The sequence below is a fragment of the Stylophora pistillata genome, chromosome 2 (assembly GCF_964205215.1).
Source record: "Stylophora pistillata chromosome 2, jaStyPist1.2, whole genome shotgun sequence".
Taxonomy (NCBI): Eukaryota; Metazoa; Cnidaria; class Anthozoa; order Scleractinia; family Pocilloporidae; genus Stylophora; species Stylophora pistillata.
In genome coordinates this window covers 1,733,201-1,756,200 of record NC_142520.1, presented here as the reverse complement: position 1 = coordinate 1,756,200, position 23,000 = coordinate 1,733,201, and the positions used below count along the sequence as shown (strand labels likewise).

The 23,000-nt window shown below is 40.3% G+C and overlaps 3 protein-coding genes across 5 annotated transcripts in view; 2 read left to right on the top strand and 1 right to left on the bottom strand.

Moving 5' to 3' along the window:
- Window positions 1-1,164, bottom strand: part of LOC148736623 (solute carrier family 22 member 18-like) — a 63,637-nt gene extending 62,473 nt beyond the window's left edge. The window contains exon 1 of one of the 3 annotated variants that reach the window (XR_015996279.1): window positions 438-1,162. The gene's annotated coding sequence lies outside the window, so the exon portion shown is untranslated. Of the gene's footprint in view, window positions 1-437 lie in introns of all 3 variants that reach the window. The other 2 variants (XM_088747673.1, XM_088747676.1) reach the window with 2 other exon arrangements.
- A 583-nt stretch (window positions 1,165-1,747) lies between these two features.
- On the top strand, window positions 1,748-4,011 carry LOC148736622 (uncharacterized). The gene is made up of 3 exons (XM_088747651.1): window positions 1,748-2,075; window positions 2,887-3,101; window positions 3,283-4,011. The coding sequence occupies exons 1-3, from the start codon at window positions 1,929-1,931 to the stop codon at window positions 4,007-4,009; spliced, it is 1,089 nt and encodes a 362-aa protein (XP_088603777.1). The 5' UTR covers window positions 1,748-1,928; the 3' UTR covers window positions 4,010-4,011.
- A 313-nt stretch (window positions 4,012-4,324) lies between these two features.
- Window positions 4,325-23,000, top strand: part of LOC148736621 (WD repeat and FYVE domain-containing protein 3-like) — a 37,599-nt gene continuing 18,923 nt past the window's right edge. Inside the window, exons 1-21 of the mRNA XM_088747630.1 lie at window positions 4,325-4,458; window positions 4,903-5,168; window positions 5,960-6,172; window positions 6,903-7,154; window positions 7,259-7,399; window positions 7,898-8,200; window positions 8,830-8,982; window positions 9,960-10,033; window positions 11,642-11,803; window positions 16,330-16,539; window positions 17,053-17,270; window positions 17,616-17,783; window positions 18,255-18,430; window positions 19,197-19,379; window positions 19,743-19,931; window positions 20,530-20,716; window positions 21,074-21,139; window positions 21,730-21,816; window positions 22,096-22,278; window positions 22,603-22,751; window positions 22,897-22,976. Coding sequence (XP_088603756.1) covers window positions 4,332-4,458; window positions 4,903-5,168; window positions 5,960-6,172; window positions 6,903-7,154; window positions 7,259-7,399; window positions 7,898-8,200; window positions 8,830-8,982; window positions 9,960-10,033; window positions 11,642-11,803; window positions 16,330-16,539; window positions 17,053-17,270; window positions 17,616-17,783; window positions 18,255-18,430; window positions 19,197-19,379; window positions 19,743-19,931; window positions 20,530-20,716; window positions 21,074-21,139; window positions 21,730-21,816; window positions 22,096-22,278; window positions 22,603-22,751; window positions 22,897-22,976 — 3,587 coding nt within the window. The 5' untranslated portion in view covers window positions 4,325-4,331. The remainder of the gene's footprint in view (window positions 4,459-4,902; window positions 5,169-5,959; window positions 6,173-6,902; window positions 7,155-7,258; window positions 7,400-7,897; window positions 8,201-8,829; window positions 8,983-9,959; window positions 10,034-11,641; window positions 11,804-16,329; window positions 16,540-17,052; window positions 17,271-17,615; window positions 17,784-18,254; window positions 18,431-19,196; window positions 19,380-19,742; window positions 19,932-20,529; window positions 20,717-21,073; window positions 21,140-21,729; window positions 21,817-22,095; window positions 22,279-22,602; window positions 22,752-22,896; window positions 22,977-23,000) is intronic.

The following is a 23,000-nucleotide window of genomic DNA, read 5'->3' as shown; positions in this document are numbered from 1 at the left end:
GCAAACTGAATTCCAAGTCCCAACTATGCAAGTAAGGTCTGATTTGAAAAGCTTGGAATTTCTGGGAAAGGAAGGTTGCAGTTTGTTGAGGACTTGGAATTCCTAGGAATTTTCAGCTATACAACCTACCTAGAAGTTAAGAAAGGAAAATTCTTGGGAATTTCTGGGAATTGAATTTGAGGCAATGTAAATAACCCTGAAGTCCAAATAATTCCAAGAAATTCTCAATAACTTGAATGTGAACGTTTTAAGGCAAGGTGTAATTTTAGAGGCATGCTATACAAAATGTACCACGAGAAATACATACATGCATATGCTTATCATAAAATTTATTATTCAAACTAGGTTTTAGTAATTCTTAACGTTAACATGCATTTTTCATAAAGCAGCGGTCAATTATGTCAAATACAAATTGGCAATTAATCCAGTGCACTCACATCACAGATTTGCTTTCCAAACTCAAAGACCTCTTGGATTCCATGATCATGAAAAGTTTTTAATTGTGATAGAAAATGTCTTATGTCCACAGATGTGCCAAAATCATAAACCAATCATAAACATGGGAACGCTTCGAACTGTGCATATCCATTTGTAGGCGAGAATTCCAACGCCACACTGTAATCGCATATAGTCGCTTCTGTCTCTTGTACAAATGTTTCTTCGTTGTGAGACGCACTTGACTCTATTGGCATCTGACTGCTAGTTGAGTGGAAACGACAGACTATGGAATCGAGATAGCTGTGTTAGAACGTTTTGTTGAACGCTTGTTGCGGTCAAACTTTGTTCATTTGGGTATTGGTAAACTGTGATCATCTAGGTATCTCTCATAGTTTCTACTGTGGTATCTATGTGTCACAATAGCGAGGATAAAACACGTTTGTAATCACATTTAAAATTGTGATTGCCTTGTGTTATTTTTCACCTTTGCCGTGAACACAATTCAAGTGGGTTTCGAGTCTTTGTTTCCTCGACATCTTTTGGCCCCAAATCGTGCATTTGTAGTACGTTCGATTCTTGTCGATTATTTCTACATAGAGTGAGTTCACGTCACTCTGTATATCAACGTCAAAACGTGGATCCTGAGGTATCAAATCGTCCAAATGCAGAGAACCTGTGAGAAAAGAGGAATAATTTCTGCGCGCTTCTCTTGAGACTGCTATCGGGCAAGCCAGCAGATTCTCAAAGTGTCCACGTGATCATCCCGTGATTGGAAACAAAATTTCACTAGGCGCTCATCTTTGAATGTACTTTTCATCGGTTGTTCGCATGTGCGTAAAGTTAATTCAATTCTCAACTCTCTTGATTAATATTATAACATCTCTAAAGATGGGTTTCACCGTTGATCAATGGGAAAACGAGAAGCGTGAATGTTGTAAATGAAAAGCAAGCCGTTGGCGCCGTGGAGTTAAAAGAAGGGACAACAGTTGACATATCGAGTGGTACAAACAAGGGTCGAACGGCCATTAATAAGGCTACGATTTTGAAAGTCTGTGGTAAGTACAAATTGTAATATTCGGTACGTGATCAAAACTGAGAATCGAATCGGTCACTTGCCTGGGACAGTTTGATAAGCTTACGCCGTACAATGAAATAAATCTATCGGTAAGCTAAAGTTTCAGGATTATTTTAGTCATTTTCGAATTTATTATGAAAATTCACACTTCTTATTCCTAGGAAAATTTCCCAGGAATTCCAAAATCCATTTCGCAAGGGTTGGTATATGTGTCTCTTTTATATATGCCCCATTCATGGGAGGAAATTTGGGGTTGGGCCTTGGTGTTATAACCTGTGAAATTTTCTTTGTCTGTCATGCTAATTTTTTCTCGTGGATAGGAGAAGTACATGTACAGGTGTTATGGGTAATGGGAGGATTGGATATGCATATTTTCTGGCATTAGCACTGCCTTGGGACTCTTGGAAGAGCATGCATGTTATCAAAGATCAATGAAAAGCCATTGTTGATTTTAAATGAGCACTGTTTAAGGATGACAAAATTTGTCATGATAGAGAGCACTGGCTTGACAGTAAGAGCAATGGACTGTGGTTCAAGGGGCCTTGGTTTGATATCTGACTGGGTCAGTATGTTGGCTTCTTTGACACAATATAATCTCATAATGCCTTTCTCCACCCAAGAGTATGAACACCAATGGGTATTGTTGAACTGTTCAGCTGGGTTCATTAACTCTTTCACTGCCACGATCTTATTAGTAATTCTCCTTACTCTCTGCCATACAATGTTTTTTATGTTACTTTGGAGAATTTTGAATTGGATCAATCAAAAATCCTTTAATGGATATTTTCTTTCTTCTCCTGACTTGTCTGCTTGATATTGTATTGATATTGTAAGGAGAAATTCTGTCTTGGTCAGTCATGAGAGTTAAAGGGTTAATTTTATACTTGAGCCAAGAGGCCCATCCCAAGCTTATCTAAGTTTTCATATCATGTGATGACTAGAACTATTACAACTCCCCCCTGGATGAGATTCCAGTCCATCACAAGGTTACCTCCCAACATTTCATCAGTCTTCTTTTACAATTTGCTGGTATCCATTAATACTCTTGAATTTAAAGTATTTAAATACTACAGCTTCCTATTTGTGTTGGAGCATTGCTTTTCAGAACCACTTTTACCCAGCAGGGCTCGACACTAACGGTAGCCAACTAGCCACAGACTAGTAAAAATTCAGTTTTGGCTGGTGAAATTTGATTTCCATTAGCCAATTTGGCTGGTAAACAAACTGAAATTGTTGTAACATCTACGTTGTCACTAGCAACTTGGCTAGTAAGTTGAAAAGTTAGTGTCGAACCCTGACCCAGACTTGTTAAATAAAGAAAATTTGTCCACAAGTGAAACAATGAGGGGGGAAATTTTTTTTTATACTTGCAGGAATGCTTGGAGCTACAGTTGTACTGGATTTGTCATCTCCAGAACCTCTTGAAGTGTGAACACAACCAGCAATTGATGTGTGAAGCAGGGCTGCCACAACAAATCCTTGACAAATATGAAGCTGCTTTGGTTACTGAAGAACATCCATTATATGCTCCATTACAAAGAATGTTCGAAAGACTGGCCTCCCAGTCCTTGACTCCTACAGTGTTGAGGTAGGTTTGAACAAAGTGTTGTTCTCAGTGGTAAATTGAGGGAAAGGTCCAGGGGGTCTGGATCCACCCACACACCCCACCTTTGTTTTCATACTCATATACCCGTGCGGCATTTCTTTCATAGAGCCTTTTTAGAATTTCAATGTTTTTCGCTATTTTGTGTATTGCGGGATTTTCTCAGACTAGGTTTCCCTTTCTACTGTCAATCTCTCGAGGCACCAAGTGATGCTAAAGAAGGAAATGAAGAAACTGTCCTGGAAGAAATTCCAGAAGACAAAACAGGAGAAAGGCAAGATTTAAACGAGTCTTTGCGAAAAGTCTCTGAAGGAACTCCCAGAAAAGCCTCTGACATTGTAACGCCCAGAAAAGTTTCTGACATTGTTAGCCGGAGACATTCGGATGCAGATTCACATTCAAGTACTCTGACATTTAGAGGTGTTATGTTGAGTATGATACAACCAAGCTCAGAATCAGGTTCTGATGTGGAATCAAATTCTGATGAGGATGAGTATCTGATAGTTCATAAATCTAACATTTCACCTGACCCACCCTGCACTGATATGGACAATGATGATGAGGATGACAAATCAGATAGCGAAGATACTCCGCCACAACCTCCACTAAGAAGGTCCAAAGCCAATTCTGCACAACGTTCTTTTGAGAATTCTCTTGATTTAGATACGAGCCTCCGATATGGTCAGCAGTATCGTATTACTATGAAAACGGCTGATCAGCCCACAGACAAACCAACAGCAGAAGTGGACGGAGTAGATATTGGCACAATTGGTAATACTGCACAGGAGGTTTCATCCATTGATCAAGGGGAGGATATGGTCTTTTTAGATGTGAAGAGGGAAGTAAAGGAAATTGTTTGTGAGGGCTCCCCAGAGCAATCACTTGAAGGATAACATTCTGAGACAAATACTGAAGCTGTGTCTGACATTGAAGACGAGAAACTGCAAAGCACAGACACAGGTGATAGCGCCACAGACGTCCCACTTAAGGTTACTGAAGTTAGTTTTGATGACTTGAGAAACACTTTCTCACGTGGAAGAATCTCATGCAGAGCATTCGGGGCTTGAAAACAACCGGTTAAATCAGCAAACAAGCGTTTTGAATGAGGAAGCTGATAATGTTGAAGATATCGAGAAGGATGATGACGAGGTGGTACCCTGTGGTACACAGGGTGGAGGCGCTGTGTCACTCACGCGTGTTAAGTGTGTGGTCTCTATGACAACCCCACGGGATGCACGAGCGCATGGTGCCACAGACTGCCCATCTTTTGTAGAGTTTGACATGAGTGTGGATTGGTTTGGTTGTCTGTTCTTGCCAGCCATTGCACCGCAAGTCTCTGCAGGTGAGCTGCTTCGAATTTTACTTCATGGCATCAAAACAAACTTGCACTCTAAGGCCGGGTGAATACATTCCTTTGGCCAAGAACATAGTACATTGTCGAGTTTTTAGAGAACAGACATTACCACCTTCAAGTGTCCCATCCATCATGGTTCCTGTAACATGAAGCGACTGGGTGTTATGCTACTCTCCCCTCCCCCACTGGATGGGATACCGGTCCATCGCAGGTTACCTCCACCCCTAGCATTTCTTCAAGCTACCCGGTCATTCCGCCAGTACCCCTCTATACTCCTGGGTGGAGAGAGATACATGGGAAGAGTAAAACGTCTTGGCACTAATTCCCGGTGAGATCTCGGACCCAGGCCTCTCGCCCCGTAGCTCAGCGCGTTAACCGTTTCGCCACCGTATCTTCCAGTATTCATGTATTTTATTTATTATTCTATCGTAGGCGTAGCAACTGTAAGTTCTGTGATGGCCCCTGCCGCAGTGATGGGCGGTGTTCCAGGGGTAGGGGTGGGTGAGAGAATGTTCCCCCCCCAGGCGGGAGTCACATTTGTGTCCTGGGTCTGTATCGATCAATACAGTGATACCGCAGAAGACCAACATCCAGTCAGGCTATTGACAATTATGCGGCAGTTTCGTGGTGGAAGTGAGAAAATCCCGAATGTTCCCTGCTTGAGCATCAGCATCTCAGCTAAAGACAGAATGCTTGTGGTAAGTTTAGTTGGTTTCTTTGTACCCCTTACATTAGTTCTCCATACATTCTCCATACTGTTCTCTATACATTTTTTAAGATGCTGACAAGGAGAATTTGTCCAACAATCAAGAGCTGCTTGAGTTTGCGATCATTTCCTTTATTCTCATGACCGTAGTGTGTGATTCAGGGAGATACTGTTGGGAGAAATTACTTGCCTATCAGTATGTCACTCTTAGGAGTTAAAGGGTTAACAGGAGTAGTTAACTACATGGTAGAGTAGACAGAGCTGAATAACGTATACGCATGCGCTAGGTTTTGCCGCGGAAACAAGGATTTTGAGCCGTTCGCATGGTTCATTTCCTATTCTGTGACTTCGAGGTGTCGTTTTTCTTGTCGCTTTTCTTTTACAGAACAACCTCCAAAAACTTGGTACACCCCCTAAAAATTTTCAAAAATTAATATTCTCCTTAAAACCTCTGCAAATAGGTAAATGCCTTCGACGAAAACAGAGTTCCTCGGTTTTGAAAGTCAGCCCCTATTATTTTCCGCTACTTTCGCTAAATTTTAGACCTAGGACACTTGAGCAGGCATTGTTGACCGCATACCCTCTGACGTTAACATTTCATTATTCAGCTCTGTCGGTAGAGTATTGTCTTTGGTGACCAAGATTAGCTAAACGTCCTCTCACGGAGAAAACTGTCACCACAACCTGTTCCTTTGGTGTTTCCCAATCTTCAAACGCGTCAGTGTTTCTCTTTTTAATAATTCAATCCCAATATACCAGTTTACTTATCTGTTCGATTTAAAGGTTTGTACAGACGAGGGTGGTTGTGTAGAAGGCGCTGACTCAGCAGCAACGCAGGCTCAGCGTGAACGCGAACGCACCGAGGCCAGGTTCCTAAGTGATCAGTTGTTAGAGGAAGGTCGCTGGCACCACGTGATGGTTGTGTTAAACAAAGCCTTAATAAGGAACAGCACGTGTGCTCTGTTTGTGGATGGGAAGCATGTTAGCACATGCCGAGTAAGTGCTATATACTCTTTTTAATCCATCAGTTACTTTTGTGCGCGAGGATTGGTCTAACTGCTTCACATGACAAAATATGCTTCAGCTAAAACTGGGGAATATCCGAGTACATACCGCAAGTGATATTCCCCAATTTTTCAAACCTTCCATTCACTAAGAAGTCTTAGTTTAAATTTTAATTCAGGGTTAGATAGCCTTTAGGTATTGTTGTCATTTCGGGACAGATATTGTCCGTAAACAAATATCAAAACGCGTATTTTGTATTTTGTTTTATTATTAGTGGAATATTAAAAGCCAATTTACACAACCCGCATATATATAGCATTAGGTAGTCTTGGCGGGTATTAGTAATAAATAAGTAAATACTACACATTGTAAGCTAAGTAGATCTTATTACTAATACACTATTACTGCAGTTATAGGCTATGCATTAGTTTACTACATTATAAGCTAAAAGGTACGTACAGTTGTCATACAAATTAGGTAGGATAAAATTACTAGTGAGTTAGAACAAGACATAATCAAATACAGGCAGAGCAGACTGGAAAGTAGAGAGGAGAGAATTGTGACATACGGATGTGAGTGAAGTACTACAGTTATAATATTCGATAATCATTGGTATTGAATTTCGATATTAGTGAATGGGCGTCAACATAATAGTCGTCGATCTCAATTGGAGTATTGGTTGAGATTCAAATATTTTTTTGAATTTTTTTTTTTTTTTCAGTTAAAGTACATCCAGGTAGCCGCGGCCAGTCCAGATGGTACAATGGTCAGTGTGGCCCCTTACATCTCAGCCTATCTTGGTACCCCTCCCAACCCAGGGTACCGCAGATGTTCCCGATTGTTGTGGAGACTGGGTCCTACCCACCTGATAGAAGAGCCTCTTTCTGGTGCAACCGCTGAGGAGATGTACAGAATGGGGCCGAATTATGTTGGTAGTTTCCAGGCTCCCTGTCCTGAAGGTCAACTCACAGTGGTAAGTATGATATACTTCCGATTGTGATAGGTATCGGTGTTTGTTAGAAGTCCTTCACCCAACTTTAACAAGTCAATCGAAATTTGTTTGTCCTTACTCCACAGTATGGCGGTGAAGGTGTTGAACCACTTGTTAGCGAAGATAAAGTCATGTTTGGTATCCATGCGCATGCAAAATCAGTTCTTACTCTGGCAAAGATCAGAAAACATTTCAGGAGGAGCGATACTAAGGCTGTAGCGAGAGAGGTAAGATCTTCTAAGCCCTTTAAACCCTGACATCAGTATGCATATTCTCCATACTGTTCTCTATACATTTCCCTAGGTGCTGACATGGAGAACTTGTTTAAAAATCGAGAGCTATTTTGGTTGGTGTTCATTTGCTTAATTCTCCTGACCTTAATGCGTGATTCAGGGGTGATGTTGTAAGGAGAAATTAGATGCTGGTCACTCTTAGGGATCAAAGGTTACAATTTAGTGGGGTCTGGATAAATTTTCCCAGCATGACACTTTTCGACATTTATCGGCCGACGTAGATTAGCATTCGCAAAGAAATAAGCGACTTGTTTTAAAAACCCAATAAACTAATTTGCGTTAAGAAATCCCACATAGTATTGCTTTCGTGTTTTCGTTGAAAATTTAAACCAACTCCTCTTGTATTATTCCACGACCAAACGTGCTCAAAATTCTTAACAAATAAATTTTTAGATGAAAATCTCCCTTATGATAGTGTTTCATTTCTTTCAGCTTGGTCTCTCAACCCATGATAACACCACACCAGTACGACTGATACACAACACCGCTGCCCATCTTCAAGGTTCTTCGCGGACCATTGGTGCAGTGATCATTGGTTGCTCCGGTGTGCGAACGTTCTGTCCAGACCCAGTCTCCAAGCTGATAGAATGCATCGGTGGTGTATCTGCTCTGCTGGGTTTGGTAGCTATGGCAATCAATGTTGAAGGGCTTTATGCGTCTGTCAAGGCGCTCAGTTGTGTTTTGAGGAGTAATCCATCGGCGAGAAGGGACATGGAAAGAACCAGAGGTTACCAGGTATGGTTTGCAAAGAAGATTAGCCTGTAGCTTTGAAAATTTGTAAACTCTTTGGCTAAGCTTTTTCGCAGGGGGAACAAAAATTTTTCTGATAATGTTGGAGTGAATTTTTTTCTGTCGCAAAAACAATCTTAATTAATAAGAATGGCCAATTGGAAGAGAGTTGGTCACGTGTATCGTCAGGATCCACGAGAACTCAAAGTCAAAGCTCGCGCACTCCCTGAAGCGCGGGAACTGAAACGCGAGTGTCCACGTCGTGATTGGTCGTAGTGCTTGCATTTGATTGGTTGAGAAGGTGGAACGTGTTTTCTTTACCGGTCAGAAGACCCTACGTAAAAGCAACTCAGTCACCCGAATTACTTTGGACACCCAATGAAAAATTGCTGTCTTTACTTTTTAAAAATGTCCTGGATCAATTTATGATTTATTCCATCGGTATAAGAGGACCTCCAAGTGAATTTTTTTAAATTAATTTCCCTTCTTTTAATAAAACTCGAGAATTCCTCTATTCTTTGTTTCCTTTGGTATTGCAAGATGACTTTAAATGCCTTTGATTTGTGTAATGTGTAGATCGCTTTCAAAGGCAATTCAATTTTTTTTTTGTTTTGTTTTTGTTTTTGTTTTTACAGATCCTGGCGTTGTTACTTCGGAGAAAGAAACATTTGTTAAATACTCACATTCTTCACTTAACTTTTGCTCTGGTTGGCACTGTAGACAGTGACAGGGAGTCATCTGTGATTCCCAACCGAGTGGCCTTCAAAGACTTACTCTGTGATTTAGAGGTAAATGAACAAAAGATGATGGCATACTGCAACGGAGTTGTAGCCACTTGGGGACTTAGTTGTGGGACGGGACACGATTCGCAGCTTGGCGTATGCAAATCTTCGTTAGATTTCCCGTTTTCAATCCATTTTTCAATCAAGTCGCACGAATTGAAACTGATTTTGAATGTTTTCCTGCGAGGACAACGACAGAAGAGCCGCAGCTTGTTTTGGAAACAATGCGCTCAAATTGAATTCCCCAGGAGAGCTTTGGAAAACTTTCACCGAATCTTGATATTCACCGTTCTATCAAGAACATGAAAGGAACTTGATAAAGATATTTTAGCTGTTTGGACGAGATGTGTAATTGAACTAAAATAAAAGAAACTTTAAATTACTAAATAATTTCATTATATCAACAAAGTTGAAATGGTAAATTGGCCGCCGTTACGATTATAATTACCATTTCAACTTTGTTGATATATTGAAATTATTTTGTTACCCCCACCGACGCAGCCCCAAACAGTTTCTTTAGAAACTATCAGCCTTTATTCATTTAAATTACTAAGTCCAGCAATAGGGAGGAAAACGCTAGATATGCAGTGATGATAAACCGAAACCTAAAATATTTTATGATTCAAAGGGATTTTAAGTAATGATCCCAGGGATGATTTTACCGACCCACAAGGCAGACAATTAACCCTAACACCCTAACATCAGTATGCATATTCTCGATACTGTTCTCTAGACATTTCCAAAGTTGCAGACAAAAAGAATTCGTTGAACAATCTTCTTTAGTTAAGGATCAATTTCTTTCTTCTCGTCACCTAAATGTTTGATTCAGGGCTTACATTGTAAGGAGAAATTAGATGCTAGTCAATCATACGTTTAAAAGTGTTTAAATGCTTCACAAGGATTATGTGCATCCTGTTTGTGTCGCTGTTTTTCCTTATAGAGTTGTGATTTATTAACTGCGTGACATTTTTATATTTATCCAGGTGTGGCGCGAGGCGCCTGCAGATTTACAGCGGTCCTTGTTTTCACATTTTTTGGAACTCCTGGGCCCAGGGAGGTAAGCAGTTCTTGGTTTTCTGCTTAGAATGTCCATTGACGAGTATTTACAAGTATTTGATCGCACGAATGAAAGTGACAGTGTGCTTCGTATTTGGACGTCACAGCACATAAAGTACCGAAGAGAATTTGTAGGTTATTTTTACCGAATTATCGCAGCTGTGACTGTCAAAATTTGCTTAATCCCTGCGCCTTTGCATCAGTCCATGTTCTCCATACTGTTCTTCATATGTTAGCTAAGGTGCTGACAAGGAGAATTTGTTTCATAATCAAAAGTTTCTTTAAAGGCTGATAGTTTCTAAAGAAACTATTTGGGGCTGCGTCGGTGGGGGTAACGAAATAATTTGAATATATCAACAAAGTTGAAATGGTAAATTGGCCACCGTTACGGCGAAGGGCTAACGCCCGAAACGTCAGCCTTTATAATCGTAACGGTGGCCAATTTACCATTTCAACTTTGTTGATATATTCAAATTACAAGTTTCTTTAGTTGGTGATCACTTGCTTTAATCTCCTGTAAGTAAGTAAGACCTTTATTTAAGTGTCAATGTGTTTAGCCTGAGAAGACTAATTGGGGGCACTATAATTAAATACACTTACAAAAATTTTACATTTACACGAAAATGATTAAAATTTAAAGTTTAGAAAGCTAAAATATTCCTATTGACTACAAAGATTACAGCAATTGCTGTTATTAATTACAATCCCGTCTAGGTTTTCTTCTTTTGTTTATGGTTTTAAGGTTCAGCTTTTAAGGTTCTGTTTTCTTATTTTGTTTATGAAAACACATAAACTTGGCGAATCCCTTTGATTTTTAGTGAGTTTTGACCACAAAAACGGCCCGAGATATCTGACAGAGCACTTGCCATAGCAAATAGTTTCAAAACATGGTAATACAAAGTCACTATTCCGTAGCGAATGTGTAGAGCTTTTGCGAACAAATAATTCAGAAACGCAGTCGGGTACAAGACCATGTTTGACTTTGTACATACAAAGTCACTATTCCGTAGCGAATGTGTAGAACCTTTGCGAACAAATAATTCAGAAACGCAGTCGGGTACAAGACCATGTTTGACTTTGTACATACAAGGTCACTATTCCGTAGCGAATGTGTAGAACCTTTGCTAACAAATAATTCAGAAACGCAGTCGGGTACAGGACAATGTTTGACTTTGTACATACAAAGTCACTATTCCGTAGCGAATGTGTAGAACCTTTGCGAACAAATAATTCAGAAACGCAGTCGGGTACAAGATCATGTTTGACTTTGTACATACAAAGTCACTATTCCGTAGCGAAAAAAATGGAGATCGTTTCCTTTATTCTCCTGACCTTAATGTGTGATGCAGAGGTGATAATGTAAGGAGAAATAAGATGCTGGTCACTCGTTAAGGTTAAAGGGTCATGTGGTTGCCTTAGGTGCGCACGCACTCTGCAGGTTACTACTCGGTACCAGGAAAGTTTCTAAAATGATTTACTCAAGAAGACAATACCCTGACCCGAGTAGGACTGGAACCTGGGTCTCCTGACACGAAACCCAACTGGCTAACCCTTAGGTCACTGTGTTTTTCACTGTAATTCCAATAATAGAATGCATTTATATCGCCAGTGAATCAGTGAGGAATGCTGAGCTGATGCAGCGACTGAGTTTGGTTCCCAAGCTGTTGTTTGTGCTTCAGGATGACAGCGTGACAGACGCTACAGCCCACACCATCGCCAGTGTGCTGTCTGTGTTACTAAGTAACACAAATGACAAGAAGAGCTTGCTAAGGTATGGCATTTGTTCAGCTACACCTAACATCGTTGTGGTTTGATATCACGAAATGTTTTTAAAAGTTTGTCTAGGACAGAAATTTGTAAAAGTTCTCTAGCAAGTTTCACACCATGTTTGGTCCTAATTTGACGTGTTGTAGTTTGTAGTTAAGTTACTTATTCTGCATCCTATCTGTGCTGGTTAGTGCGGGACATCAAAGACCCCCGTTACATCTGTTTCAGTAAACAGTGCAACAGTAGCGGTCAAGTGAAAAACCTAGGGAGGTTGTATCGGGTCGTTTAAACAAGGCATATAAAACTTAACAAAAGGTCCTTCCGCCCTCTTAAACCACCTGAGGAGGTGCTGTGACAAAATGTCTGTTTTATGGTTTCTTATTTTAAATTTTCAATCAAATGTCATCCTCGGAGACCCAGGGGCTGTGGGTCGATTTCAAGTTAGGGCATGAAGGGCCCCTGGAGACATTGTCTTACAAGACTAGTTCCAAACGGTCGCAGTCGTTCTGCCATCTGATTGGTGCCAGAAAATCTTTGTGTTTTTCTGCCCAATCAGAGTGAAGTGTGCTTTAGAGTCCTTTCGTGTGTTTTAACACGGACATAAACCAGTAGCTCAGTTGCACGCTATGTTTGTTTGGACCTTGCGATGGAGATTTGCGTGAGGTGAAAAGTTTCAGTCTCAGCACACAATGTAAGAGAAATCGATCAGATTGTCGGCGAAAATCTTACCGGAAATTGCACTGAATACTTTCGCAAGTATCACTAGAGAACGTGTTTTAAAGTTTGCGAGGTTTGTATACAACACGATGGTTGCAGTCATTGATATGTCGCTTTAAACGTTAAACGAGAGTTAAGGTTAAATCTTTCAAGATTTTTTGCATAATTTGCTGTGACTGAAAGTTTGCCAATCCCGTGAAGTTTTTTCGTCGAACGGGCCACGCAGGTTTGTCGAGCAACTGGTACTTGCGCATCGTTCTGTGCGTGCCAAAATCTAATCTCATTTTCGCTCGAAAAAAAAGAAAAACTAAGCGTGGAAACTTTTGCTTATTAGATGTGGGTAGATGACCCTGTACTACTAAGCTGACATTTGCAATAAAGCAAAGCCGCCCTTTCCATCCAATATTTCTTGGTCTTTGGTTTTGTTTTTCCCATGGAAAACAGCATCGGATCGATTCCCAATGATCAAAGGTATTTAACTTGGTCTTCAACAATCCACAGAAGAGGTGAAATAACAATGACCAAGGGACAAGAAGTGAATCCGTTGCCTTCCTAGCTCAAGAATTTCAACACTCTCGGCAGCAGTTGTAAGATTAAACTCTTTCCAAACCCCTTTGGTAACTGGCGGAAAACATCTCTCCTTCGCACGATGTTCTCGTTAATAAGTTTTTGTTCAGATTTTAATTAGCTAACCGGAAACACAGCTAAGCTTTCTCTTAGCACTTGCTGGAGGTCGTCCACGAACTTAACGTTCTCTGCAACCTTGTCCGTATTGTGAACGACTTTACTACTGAGATTAGATTTTAGCGCGCACAGAAAGCAGAAAGCTACGTAGGCGAAAGCGCCAGTTGCTGGACATACCTACGTGGCCCGTGCGACGAAATAACTTCACGGGATTGGCAAAGTTTCAGTCACAGCAAATTATGCAAAAAACTTAGAAAGATTTAAGCTTAAATCTCGTTTAACGTTTAAAGCGAAATATCAATGACTGCAACCATCGTGTTGTATACAAACCTCGCAAACTTTAAAACACGTTCTCTGGTGATACTTGCGAAAGTATTCAGTATAATTTCCGGTAAGATTTTCGCCGACAATCTGATCGATTTCTCTTACATTGTGTGCTGAGACTGAAACTTTTCACCTCACGCAAATCTCCGTCGCATGGTCCAAACAAACATAGCGAGTAACTGAGCCATTAGAATATGTTCGTGTTAAAACACACGAAAGGACTCTAAGGCACACTTCACTCTGATTGGGCAGAAAAACACAAAGATTTTCTGGCACCAATCAGATGGCAGAACGACTGCGACCGTTTGGAACTAGTCTTGTAAGACAATGTCCCCAGGGGCTCTTCATGCCCTAACTTGAAATCGACCCACAGCCCCAGGGTCTCCGAGGATGATCAAATGTGAAACTTCCTAGAAAATATGTCAGTAAAATGTTCCATTCCTAGAACGCACGGCCAAAACTTTACCGCTCAAACTGTCACTGTCTGCGGTTTAAAACCACTTTGCAATCGTAAAATATAAGTTTTGTCTCATTGTAAGATATTCTAGGTTGCGTGTAGATTAACAGACATTCGAAAGAATTTTTTCAGTCGATGCCGAAAGGTTAAAAGCTAAAGGTCTATTTACTTTTGAGGTCAGCAAGAACGAGAAATTAACAAGCAATGAAATCTTTTTACTTTTTGCTGCTATCTCGTCTAAACCTTCGTCTTAACGAATTGCCATTGCGGCTACATCAAGAGCGTTTTAAAACTTTTCTACTTGATCATTAAGTCTAGCCACGAGTGAATTAATCTCGATGATCTTTGAAACAGTTCCTGGGTCACAGTGGTTTCTCACGCTAACTGTGCGTATAATCAGAAAAATCAAGCTCTATCCCTTGCAAAATTCCCATTAAAAAAATTGTAAACTATTCAATGTATTCTAGCCAAAGTCCTCCACAACGGGGACCTTGGCAGTAAGCGTAGTCTCCTCGCAACCGTCGTTGGGTCTCGGCACTCAACAGGGGAAGAGAGGGCGTTGCGTGACAAGACCAAACGATGGACTCGTCACACAACGGGGGAGACAGGGCGCTGCGTGAAAAGAACAAATTATGGCTGCAAAGAAGATAACGGTATGTAGCACCCCAAATGCAGTTTAGTTTTGCCTGCAATAATTCAGACGGCAGATACGATAGGGCACAGAATACCTGTGTGTTAGTTTATTTTATTTCAATTGAAGGTTTTTTTCCCTCTCAGATAAAGGTTTTTTTCTCTCAAGATAAAGGTTTTTTTCCCTTAAGATAAAGTAACGCAATATTTCCGTTGCTCATTTTCTTTTCTACTAATGAAAACATCAGTCACGCATTGTTCCAACTTAACCCACCTAGCCGAAAAAATTACTCTTGCATGCCTAGCATGCCTATGTTTTTACTGTTTGTTCCATCAGTATCTTGCGCACTTTTTATTCACTTCTTCTGATTGACTTCTACTTAAATGTTTCGCGCAGTAACTGTTCATTTTTTTCCAAACTGACGTTTTCGTTAATGTCTAGTCCACCGTTTCCTCTCCTTACCTTTGTTTTTTGTTAATATATTGTACTGTTTTTTTTTTTTTTCTTTTCTCTGTTTGGTTCTTTTGTTCATATCTTTTGCGTAGTTCATTATCCTCTCGGTTTGAATATTGCGTAAGAATCTCACACAATGCTTGTTCTCTTCCCTGTTTGATTTCCAAGTTAATATCTACCTCACTGTTTGTTGTAATATATACTTGTTTCTTACGTTAGAATCTAGCGCCTTTTTTTCTGAATTCTGGCTGATTGTCACTTCTATTTGCTCTCATCTGTGTGATTACTGCATTAGCATCTTGCGCAGTGTTTTCTCCTAATTTTATCTCAACATTTTACGCGCTGTATCTCATCTTCTTTATTTGTTGATGATTTTTTTTATTTTATTGCGATGTGTTTGTTCCTTCTCCATTTAAATTTAAGATTTTTATGTAGCGCGCGCTTTTCTGTACCCTGCTTGATTGCTGCAGTTATTTCTCGTCCGCTGTTCTCTTTCCTTTTTTTTTTTTTTTTTTTTTGTGTTGATATCTCGCGTGCTGTTTCTTCTCTTTTCTATTCGATTGTTTTATTTACTATTTGGGCACTCACTTTCTGTTCCCTCTTCTGTTAGTTTGTTTTGTTTTCCTGCACCTCCGTACAGTTTTTATCACACTTTGGTGATTATCACAATTGCATGCTACAGGAGAATTGAAAACTGGATCATAGCGATGTAGATCAAGAATTCATTTTGAGTTTGTGAAAAGTTTGCTGACACTTTGCTGCGAAGGAGGCTACAGTAAATATGGCTGCGATGCAGTCTATCTTTGTTTACAATAATTCAGACGACGTAGAAAATAGACCACAAAATACCCGTGTCCGAGTTTATTTCAGATAAATAGGAAGGTTTTTTTTTTTTTTTTTTTGCTCTCTGTTTCACGATAATTTCGATAAAATCTTATAAAAGTTGATCTTCCTTTTCTTTGACAAAAATGTAACCGCTGGGTTCGTAATGTCCAATCTTAACCCAAAAATATAGCTCTTGCATGAGTGGCATGCTTATGTTCTGGTTAAGCCTTCCAGGGTTTTGACAAGGTATCGGCTACAAAGAAAAGTTAACGCTTAAGACATCGAGCCGACTTATCTTGACGGGAAAACTGAATGCTCGACTGACATCATTCAATAGGCTCCTTGGTTGTAAGAAAAAAAAAATTTTGTAACTTTCTGTTGGAGTGAAGCTTGACAAGACTAGAATTCAGCTCAGTTTTGTCGTCTTTGATTTTTTTAGGTTTGGTCAATTCCTAGTGTCCACTCTACCCGCGCATCCTTCGAACGAAAACGAACTGAAACTGGACTTGGGGTCATCACCTGAAGCTACTACTGCTGAAGGGGAGGAGGGAGAGGAGATTTTGTCACCACGGCGCATCTGCTTACGTAATGTGATGCTTGAGCTGATTCTGTGCTTGATTTACGCTGAAGGAGGTGAACTGGATCACAGGTAAGTCGAGAAAAGTTAGTGTTCATTCCTCGACGACCGATTTTTATTCGACTTATTTACTCTCCTGCTTTTCACGTTTCTTTCTGTAGAAAAACTACAAATAACTCAAACAATTCCTCTTTTCGCGATGACGAAGGGCTAACAACGCTTGAAAGGTCGGCCTCAGAAACTCTTTACGATGGCCAATTTACATTACCTTCTCCGCATAGTTAAGGAAAGGAAAACAAATTTTGACAGAGTCAGTCGTGTCCTGTAGCTATTAGTAATAGTCTGTTTAGGGAGCGTGGGTGATTAAGGGTACAAAAGATTAACGTGCATCACAAATTACGAACTTCATGCGGCCAATTTTTTAAAGATGCGTAAATCGTGAACCCGATAACCAAGCACTGTTTGGGAAGGGAGCCCAAAACTCCCCCTTTGAAAACCGTACCGAAGACGTCGGAGGAAATTGCACCAAAGTGCTGTCACTCAGTTCTAAGTATTTTTTTTCGCTAAAAAATCTTTGCATTTTAGTTTTGCAGATGCCGTTCAAGAGACACTCGGATTTGATTGGCTTCTTCTCTTCATACAAGCCCATCTCCATAACACCACAGTGGTACGTGCCACTCGCATACTCGTCACCATGCTCAGTAGCGTGCCAGCACTCAACAGGTTCCGAGAGGGACTGGGTAGTGGAAGCTGGTTGGATGGTACTGACATCATGCTGAACAAGACAACTTACGTCGTGGCAGGTATGAACTGATTTCTTTTTTTAAGAGCAACAACACTGTGAGTCTGGCCAGTGAAAGTTACACTGGTGTAATGGTCAGCGCGCTGCACTTGAATCAAGAGCTCCGGGTTCGAGATCAGATCAATGTGTAATGATTTTAGACAAAACAGCATCTCTGTGCCCGAACGCATCACTCCAAGAGCTCTCTGCGGTTCGCCAACAGATTTTTTTTCACTGACGGCCGACAAGGAGGAACTGCTCGTAGTGTACTGACATCCCAAATTATCAAGCCATTTACGGTCTGCCCCTTTTTTTTTTCCTAATTTACTCTCTTTTACTTTTGTTTGTTTGTTTTTATTTTTTGCAGGTTTCAATGTAGGCTCCGTGGCTAATAACAGACAGAAGTACCAGATCAACAGGGAGGTTTGTAATATCCCAGGATTCCTAGCGCTGGAAAAACTTCTGCCCAAACATATTGATATTCCTGAGATTTATCATCTGGTTATAGCTCTTCTGCTTGGGCATCCTGTGTCTGGTGAGTACTAAAGAGACGCAGACAAATAATTTTGAACTCTCATAATTTGGTTTTATTAACTGAGTTAATAATGTTGCTGTTGTGAACGTTATTCCTTTGTCAGAGCGAAACTCTTTATGGCCAACAATTCACAATATTAACTCTCACCTTCTCATTCTATTTACAAACATGACGACATTGCCGATCCTAGCCGTATGCAAGACGCGTGGCATATAAGAACTTCGTCAAATGATTCTTGATTCTGTTCTGCTGGTAAAATATGCCGAGCTGAAGGGCAGTCACTCAACTTTTCCTTTGTCTGAAAAACGTTAAGGTCACGACGATAAAGGAAATGACCACCAACCTGAAGACGTTTGGATCATTAAACAAATTCTTCTTCTCAATAATATAGGGAATGTGTATAGAACAGTTTGGAGAATATGCACACTGATGTTGAGGTTTGAAGTTGACCCTAGTGTTTTTTACTGTCAGATGTGTATTCAGGTGCGCAGTTTGATTGGGACAGTTTGTACTCTGTGTTCTGGTCTCCGTCAGCCTCGGGAGTCAAACTCCCCACCCCCAGTCCCCAGGAGCCTGCTTCGTACAACATCTACTGCTCCGAGGCAGCTCATGTGCTGTTGGCAATGGCGCACATCATGGTAAATGAGGTAAGTGAAATTCAAAGGTGTAACGGTGCTTTTCACTTAAGCATCGCAAGTTAGGCTCAACGTATCTTTTATATTTATTTGCGCAGAGCTGATTCCAGTTCAGCACGTCACGTGCTCCGATTGATTCTAAAATCAAAGGTCGCCTTTTCATTAATAAAGACCACAAACCAAAACCAAATCGGGACAGCAAAGTTGAGGAAGACGTGGATTGTGAAATTTATTTATTTAGCTAGAATTGCGCGAATTGCTGGATGTGATTACCTTCTCTTAGGGCGCCACACCTCAATTTGAGCATAATAAATCTCAGCAGCGTTGAGTTCCGAATATAAACTTAAACAGTTTGCCGTTGGGGTTTCTGCTCTCAGGGAATGCAGGGAATTTAGGTGAATTCACGCTGTTGTTTGTTTTTGTAGGGGACAGCTAAGGATTGTACAAAGGTTTAAAAAAAAAAACTCAAGCAAAACTACTCTTTTGCCCATTAGATTTTATGTTTTGCCGCGACCTCGTTTTCCTCGTCGTCATAGTTTGCTTACGGACCCTAATTCCTTTCTATGAAGGTGTGAGCGTATATATGACCTAGTAAGTCTCCAAAGATTGACTCCGGTTATTTTCAGCCAGTTTAGCACAGGCAATTTGCGTGTTGATCGAAATGAAGTATGAATTCTTCAGAAAAGAAACAATCTGTCGTCAGGAAACGAGTTGAAAAATTTGAGGGCCAAGTGGGGCAAAACCTCCAAATACCTTCAAAATGTTTTTCTATTCACAGCCATGGCAAGATACAGAGGAGATTTCCTGGCTCAGAGAATATCCAGTGACGCTGATACAGTTCCTTCTCTTCTTGTATCGTAACATTTCAAGTTTTGCCACAGTGTGCACCTCACAAGAATTTCTCGAGAGGCTTGTTGCTGTTTTGTTTCCCAAGAGAAGAAACTTGCTAAAATTCCAAGAGGTATTGTGATGGAATGAGAAGTTTTTGTATCATTTGAGCAGCTTTCAAATGATTCATTGCTATTCTGGGATTACTTTGTATTTGTTTTGACTCGCTCTGTGACTGGTCCTGGAAACTTGAGCCATCTTATCAACCAATCAGAAGTAAAATGAATACCAATCGGGGCTTGGTCGCTGCGTTTTCCCGCGCTTTTTATTCGACTGAGTTCTCATCGGCTAATGATGTTATCCCTTGTTTTGATTGGCTGTGGCGACAACATTGGTTTCTGTTTTTTGACAGTCAATTCATAACTGTTGTGTAAGGCTAAATTTTATGAGAGAAAAACAAATGATTAAGATATGGTGTTATGTGTCTTTTATCCAGCTTGGATCAGACAGTGAGAATGAGGGAGAGCCTGGAGCAGAGTCTGAGCCTGTGTTCTCGTCCCAGAGCCTGCTGATCTCTCACCCAGCCAGGAAATGTGTATTCGAGTTCCTCAGGGTGATCATGACTGATTCGCTGACCTCAAACTCATCTTCAAAGAGTCTTGGTGTCGTTGACACCATCTTAGAGGTAAACAGAAGTCTATTCTCTTTGAAAAGTTTGGAACCTCTATGTGAAAGAATTTCCCTTTAACTGGTTATCCCATTTCACCAGTTACTTTAAATTTTCAAACATCATCATCAATTGTCGTATATTTTAATAAATTATCATAAATTGTGATAAGTGTCATGCTTTATCACAAATTGTCATACATTATCATACTTTGCCGTATAATGTCATTAATTATCATTAGTAAGCCTCACTAACCATGTACCATCATATACTTAACAATTATTCCACGAGTGCGCGTTGGATATGAGATGATAGATAGCCAACGAGGCGCGTACCGCCGAGTTGGCTATAATCATCTCATATCCAACAAGCGCGAGTGGAATAATTGTTTTATTTAAAAAAACGCTCCTAAGATATTAGACAAATCTTCTCGACTTTATTTTGTAAGAAGAAACCGGATGTTACAATGTGCAGATATTAGATTATGGTATATGGGCTCATACACCATAATGGCTAAGCCAATAAAAAGTCTTGAATTGCATTATCCAGTAATCCAGTTTTTAATAATATTGTTTATATCATGCAAAATAGTATTTTTGTGTTATGTACATTACAGTGTTATCCAGTCCAGTGTTCTCAGCCGCAGCAGGCAGAATTTCAAACAGAAGTGCTTTGTGCTCAGATTGATTATTTTCTTGGGGGAAATCTTCTCACTAACCCGTCAGCAGGATGCGGTAATCATGCGAAGATTGTGGCAAATGCTTTCTTTTTTGCTTCCAAAGTCGTTGATAAGCTCTGGATCGGTGAGTTTCGTGCTTGTTGACTTATTTTTTGGAAATTTTGAAAAGCAAGGAAACAGGAGCAAAGTTACTAGCCAATTAAATATGATTGAAAAAGCCGTCCAATAAGGCATGAAAATATACGCCGTTTGCCCCTCCTCCCCCGTGAATAGGAAAGTCCGCCCCCTGCCTCGAAAACAGTCCGCTTACCAACGCTACCCCCCAGCAATAGAACCGTCCACCCTACCACCGCCCCCCCCCTTAAAAAAAAATTAAAAATACAACTGTCCACCAACCTTCCCAGAATGAAAGCAGTCAGCTTACCTTTCCCCAAAGATTCATTGGTAATTTTTTGAGATTAGGTAATATACTCTTTTACAGGAAATTTTGTTCAAGGGTACAAGACGGTGTTTAATTTCATCACCAGCATGATTGAAGCTGTTAAAGGTAACACCACATTGCGGGAGCTTGAATTATCTTTTTCATGAATGTGTGATAAAGTTCCTTCATCATGCAAGCCTTAGAAATATCATTGCTTTGCTAAGTTTGTAGTTTATCTTTGTTTATGGGAAGGAACTCGTATGAGGTGGGTATATTTTGGGAGATAACCCTCTATTGGAGCAAATGACAAAGGGCGAACGCTCGAAACGTCAGCTTTGATACTCTTTACGTTGGCCAATTTACATTATCAAGTCAGTCGATAAAACCACAACAACTTTGTTATACTCCCCCAACGACGCGACATCTCAGTTTCTTCAGAAACGCTCCCCCTTTGTTTAGTGTGTGAGAGCTTTCCTTGTTTGCATCGGTGGAGGATGTGTTAATTTATTGGGTTGTCTGTTCTTTTGGCAGAAACGAAATCTGGTCAAGGATTTTCTTTAGAAAGAGCTTCTATCCTAGAGTTAGTGAGAAGTCATTAAAGTTCTTGATAGAAAGCGGAAGCACCAGTAGTTTGTATTCAGAGAAAGATCTGGCAATCAAATTTAGACAATTTTTATTCGTCTGTTTGTTTATTAGATTCTTTTTTTTTTTTCCAGGTCAGTCAGTATCGCTGGATGGTGCATACCATTCTCTCAACAGAACTATCTTGTACCAGCTCTCCAGGCCACTTGCTCGGCTCACAGGTGAGAAAGGGTGATGATGTAATTATCATTAAATATTGTGCACGCATTGATGGCGCACATTCTACATGCTTGATTGTGAGCGAAACCTCGGTCGAGTGCACGAAATCGAGGCTTGTTTCCGGGTAAATCTCTCAGGAGAAATAGTGAAATGAAAAGTCGTCCTTTTCAACTGCTGTTTTTATACAGTCCAGTTGGACAATAAAACAGCTATGACATGTGCAATGTTGCTTGCAATTTCAGCATGTGTACAGTGTTGCGTTTTATTTTTTATGTCTTCAGACCAAACCAGTCTGTTGGAGTTTCTTCATATCCTGACAACGAATCACAAGCTGGTGTTTGCACCTATCAACAACGAGCCGGACTTTATTGCTGGTTTGTGTCACTGGCTTCTTGTCATGGGAACACACAAATCTCTTGCAGCCAGCGAGAACAACAGTCCTAACCTGGGGAAAAAGTCGGAAGGTAAGGACGTGCGACTATACCACTATACGAACACAGCGGTTAAACATCGGGCATGCGCAAAAAGGTCCACTTTGGTCGCCCGTGCACCAATTTCCCGCGCAAAATTTGGAATTAAACCAAAAGTAACAACAGCTTTCACGCAACATAAGTGACAAAAATTGACATTCAGAACGTGAGCTTTTTTCCGGTGACCGGAAACAGGGAAGGAAACTCTTGTGCTTGACCATTAATGTGAGAACTACAGAACATTACTCTCACATCGTTGAGTTTATTAGGATGTATAACTGATTTAAATCTTGCTTACTTTGTCATTTTTGTGTTCAGCCGTTGTCGGCTCCCCTGATGTTGGTATAGAAATGACTGAAGAAGTCGATGCGGATCACGTGTCAGAACAAGAAGAGTCAAGCTGTACCAGGCTTCTTGCTGCTGCGGCCGAGAGAGTCTGGGACATCTTTGTTCAGAATAAAAGAGAGGTGAATAGCCTTGAAGGAAGTGATTGTTTCCATGAAAGTATTTGACAATTGCTTCTGTCTTTTTCAAATGATTTAATTTCTGTATGATGCTAATGTGTCTTTTTTCTTTCTTTCTTTCTTTCTTTTTTTTTTTTTTTTTTTTCAGGCCATGGAAGAAGCTTTCAAAATTCCCCTCCCGAAGCCAAGTTTCACATCGTACAGTACCAGAGATTATGTAGAACACATGTAAGATTATTATTTCCTCGAGCG

Bases quoted from the DNA above. Each gene is read 5' to 3' on its own strand.
- LOC148736622 (XM_088747651.1), top strand. From the start codon at position 1,929: ATGTTATCAAAGATCAATGAAAAGCCATTGTTGATTTTAAATGAGCAC. The intron at 2,076-2,886 runs GTCAGTATGTTG...TTATACTTGCAG, and splicing joins TTGGTTTGATATCTGACTGG to GAATGCTTGGAGCTACAGTT. The intron at 3,102-3,282 runs GTAGGTTTGAAC...GGATTTTCTCAG, and splicing joins TTGACTCCTACAGTGTTGAG to ACTAGGTTTCCCTTTCTACT.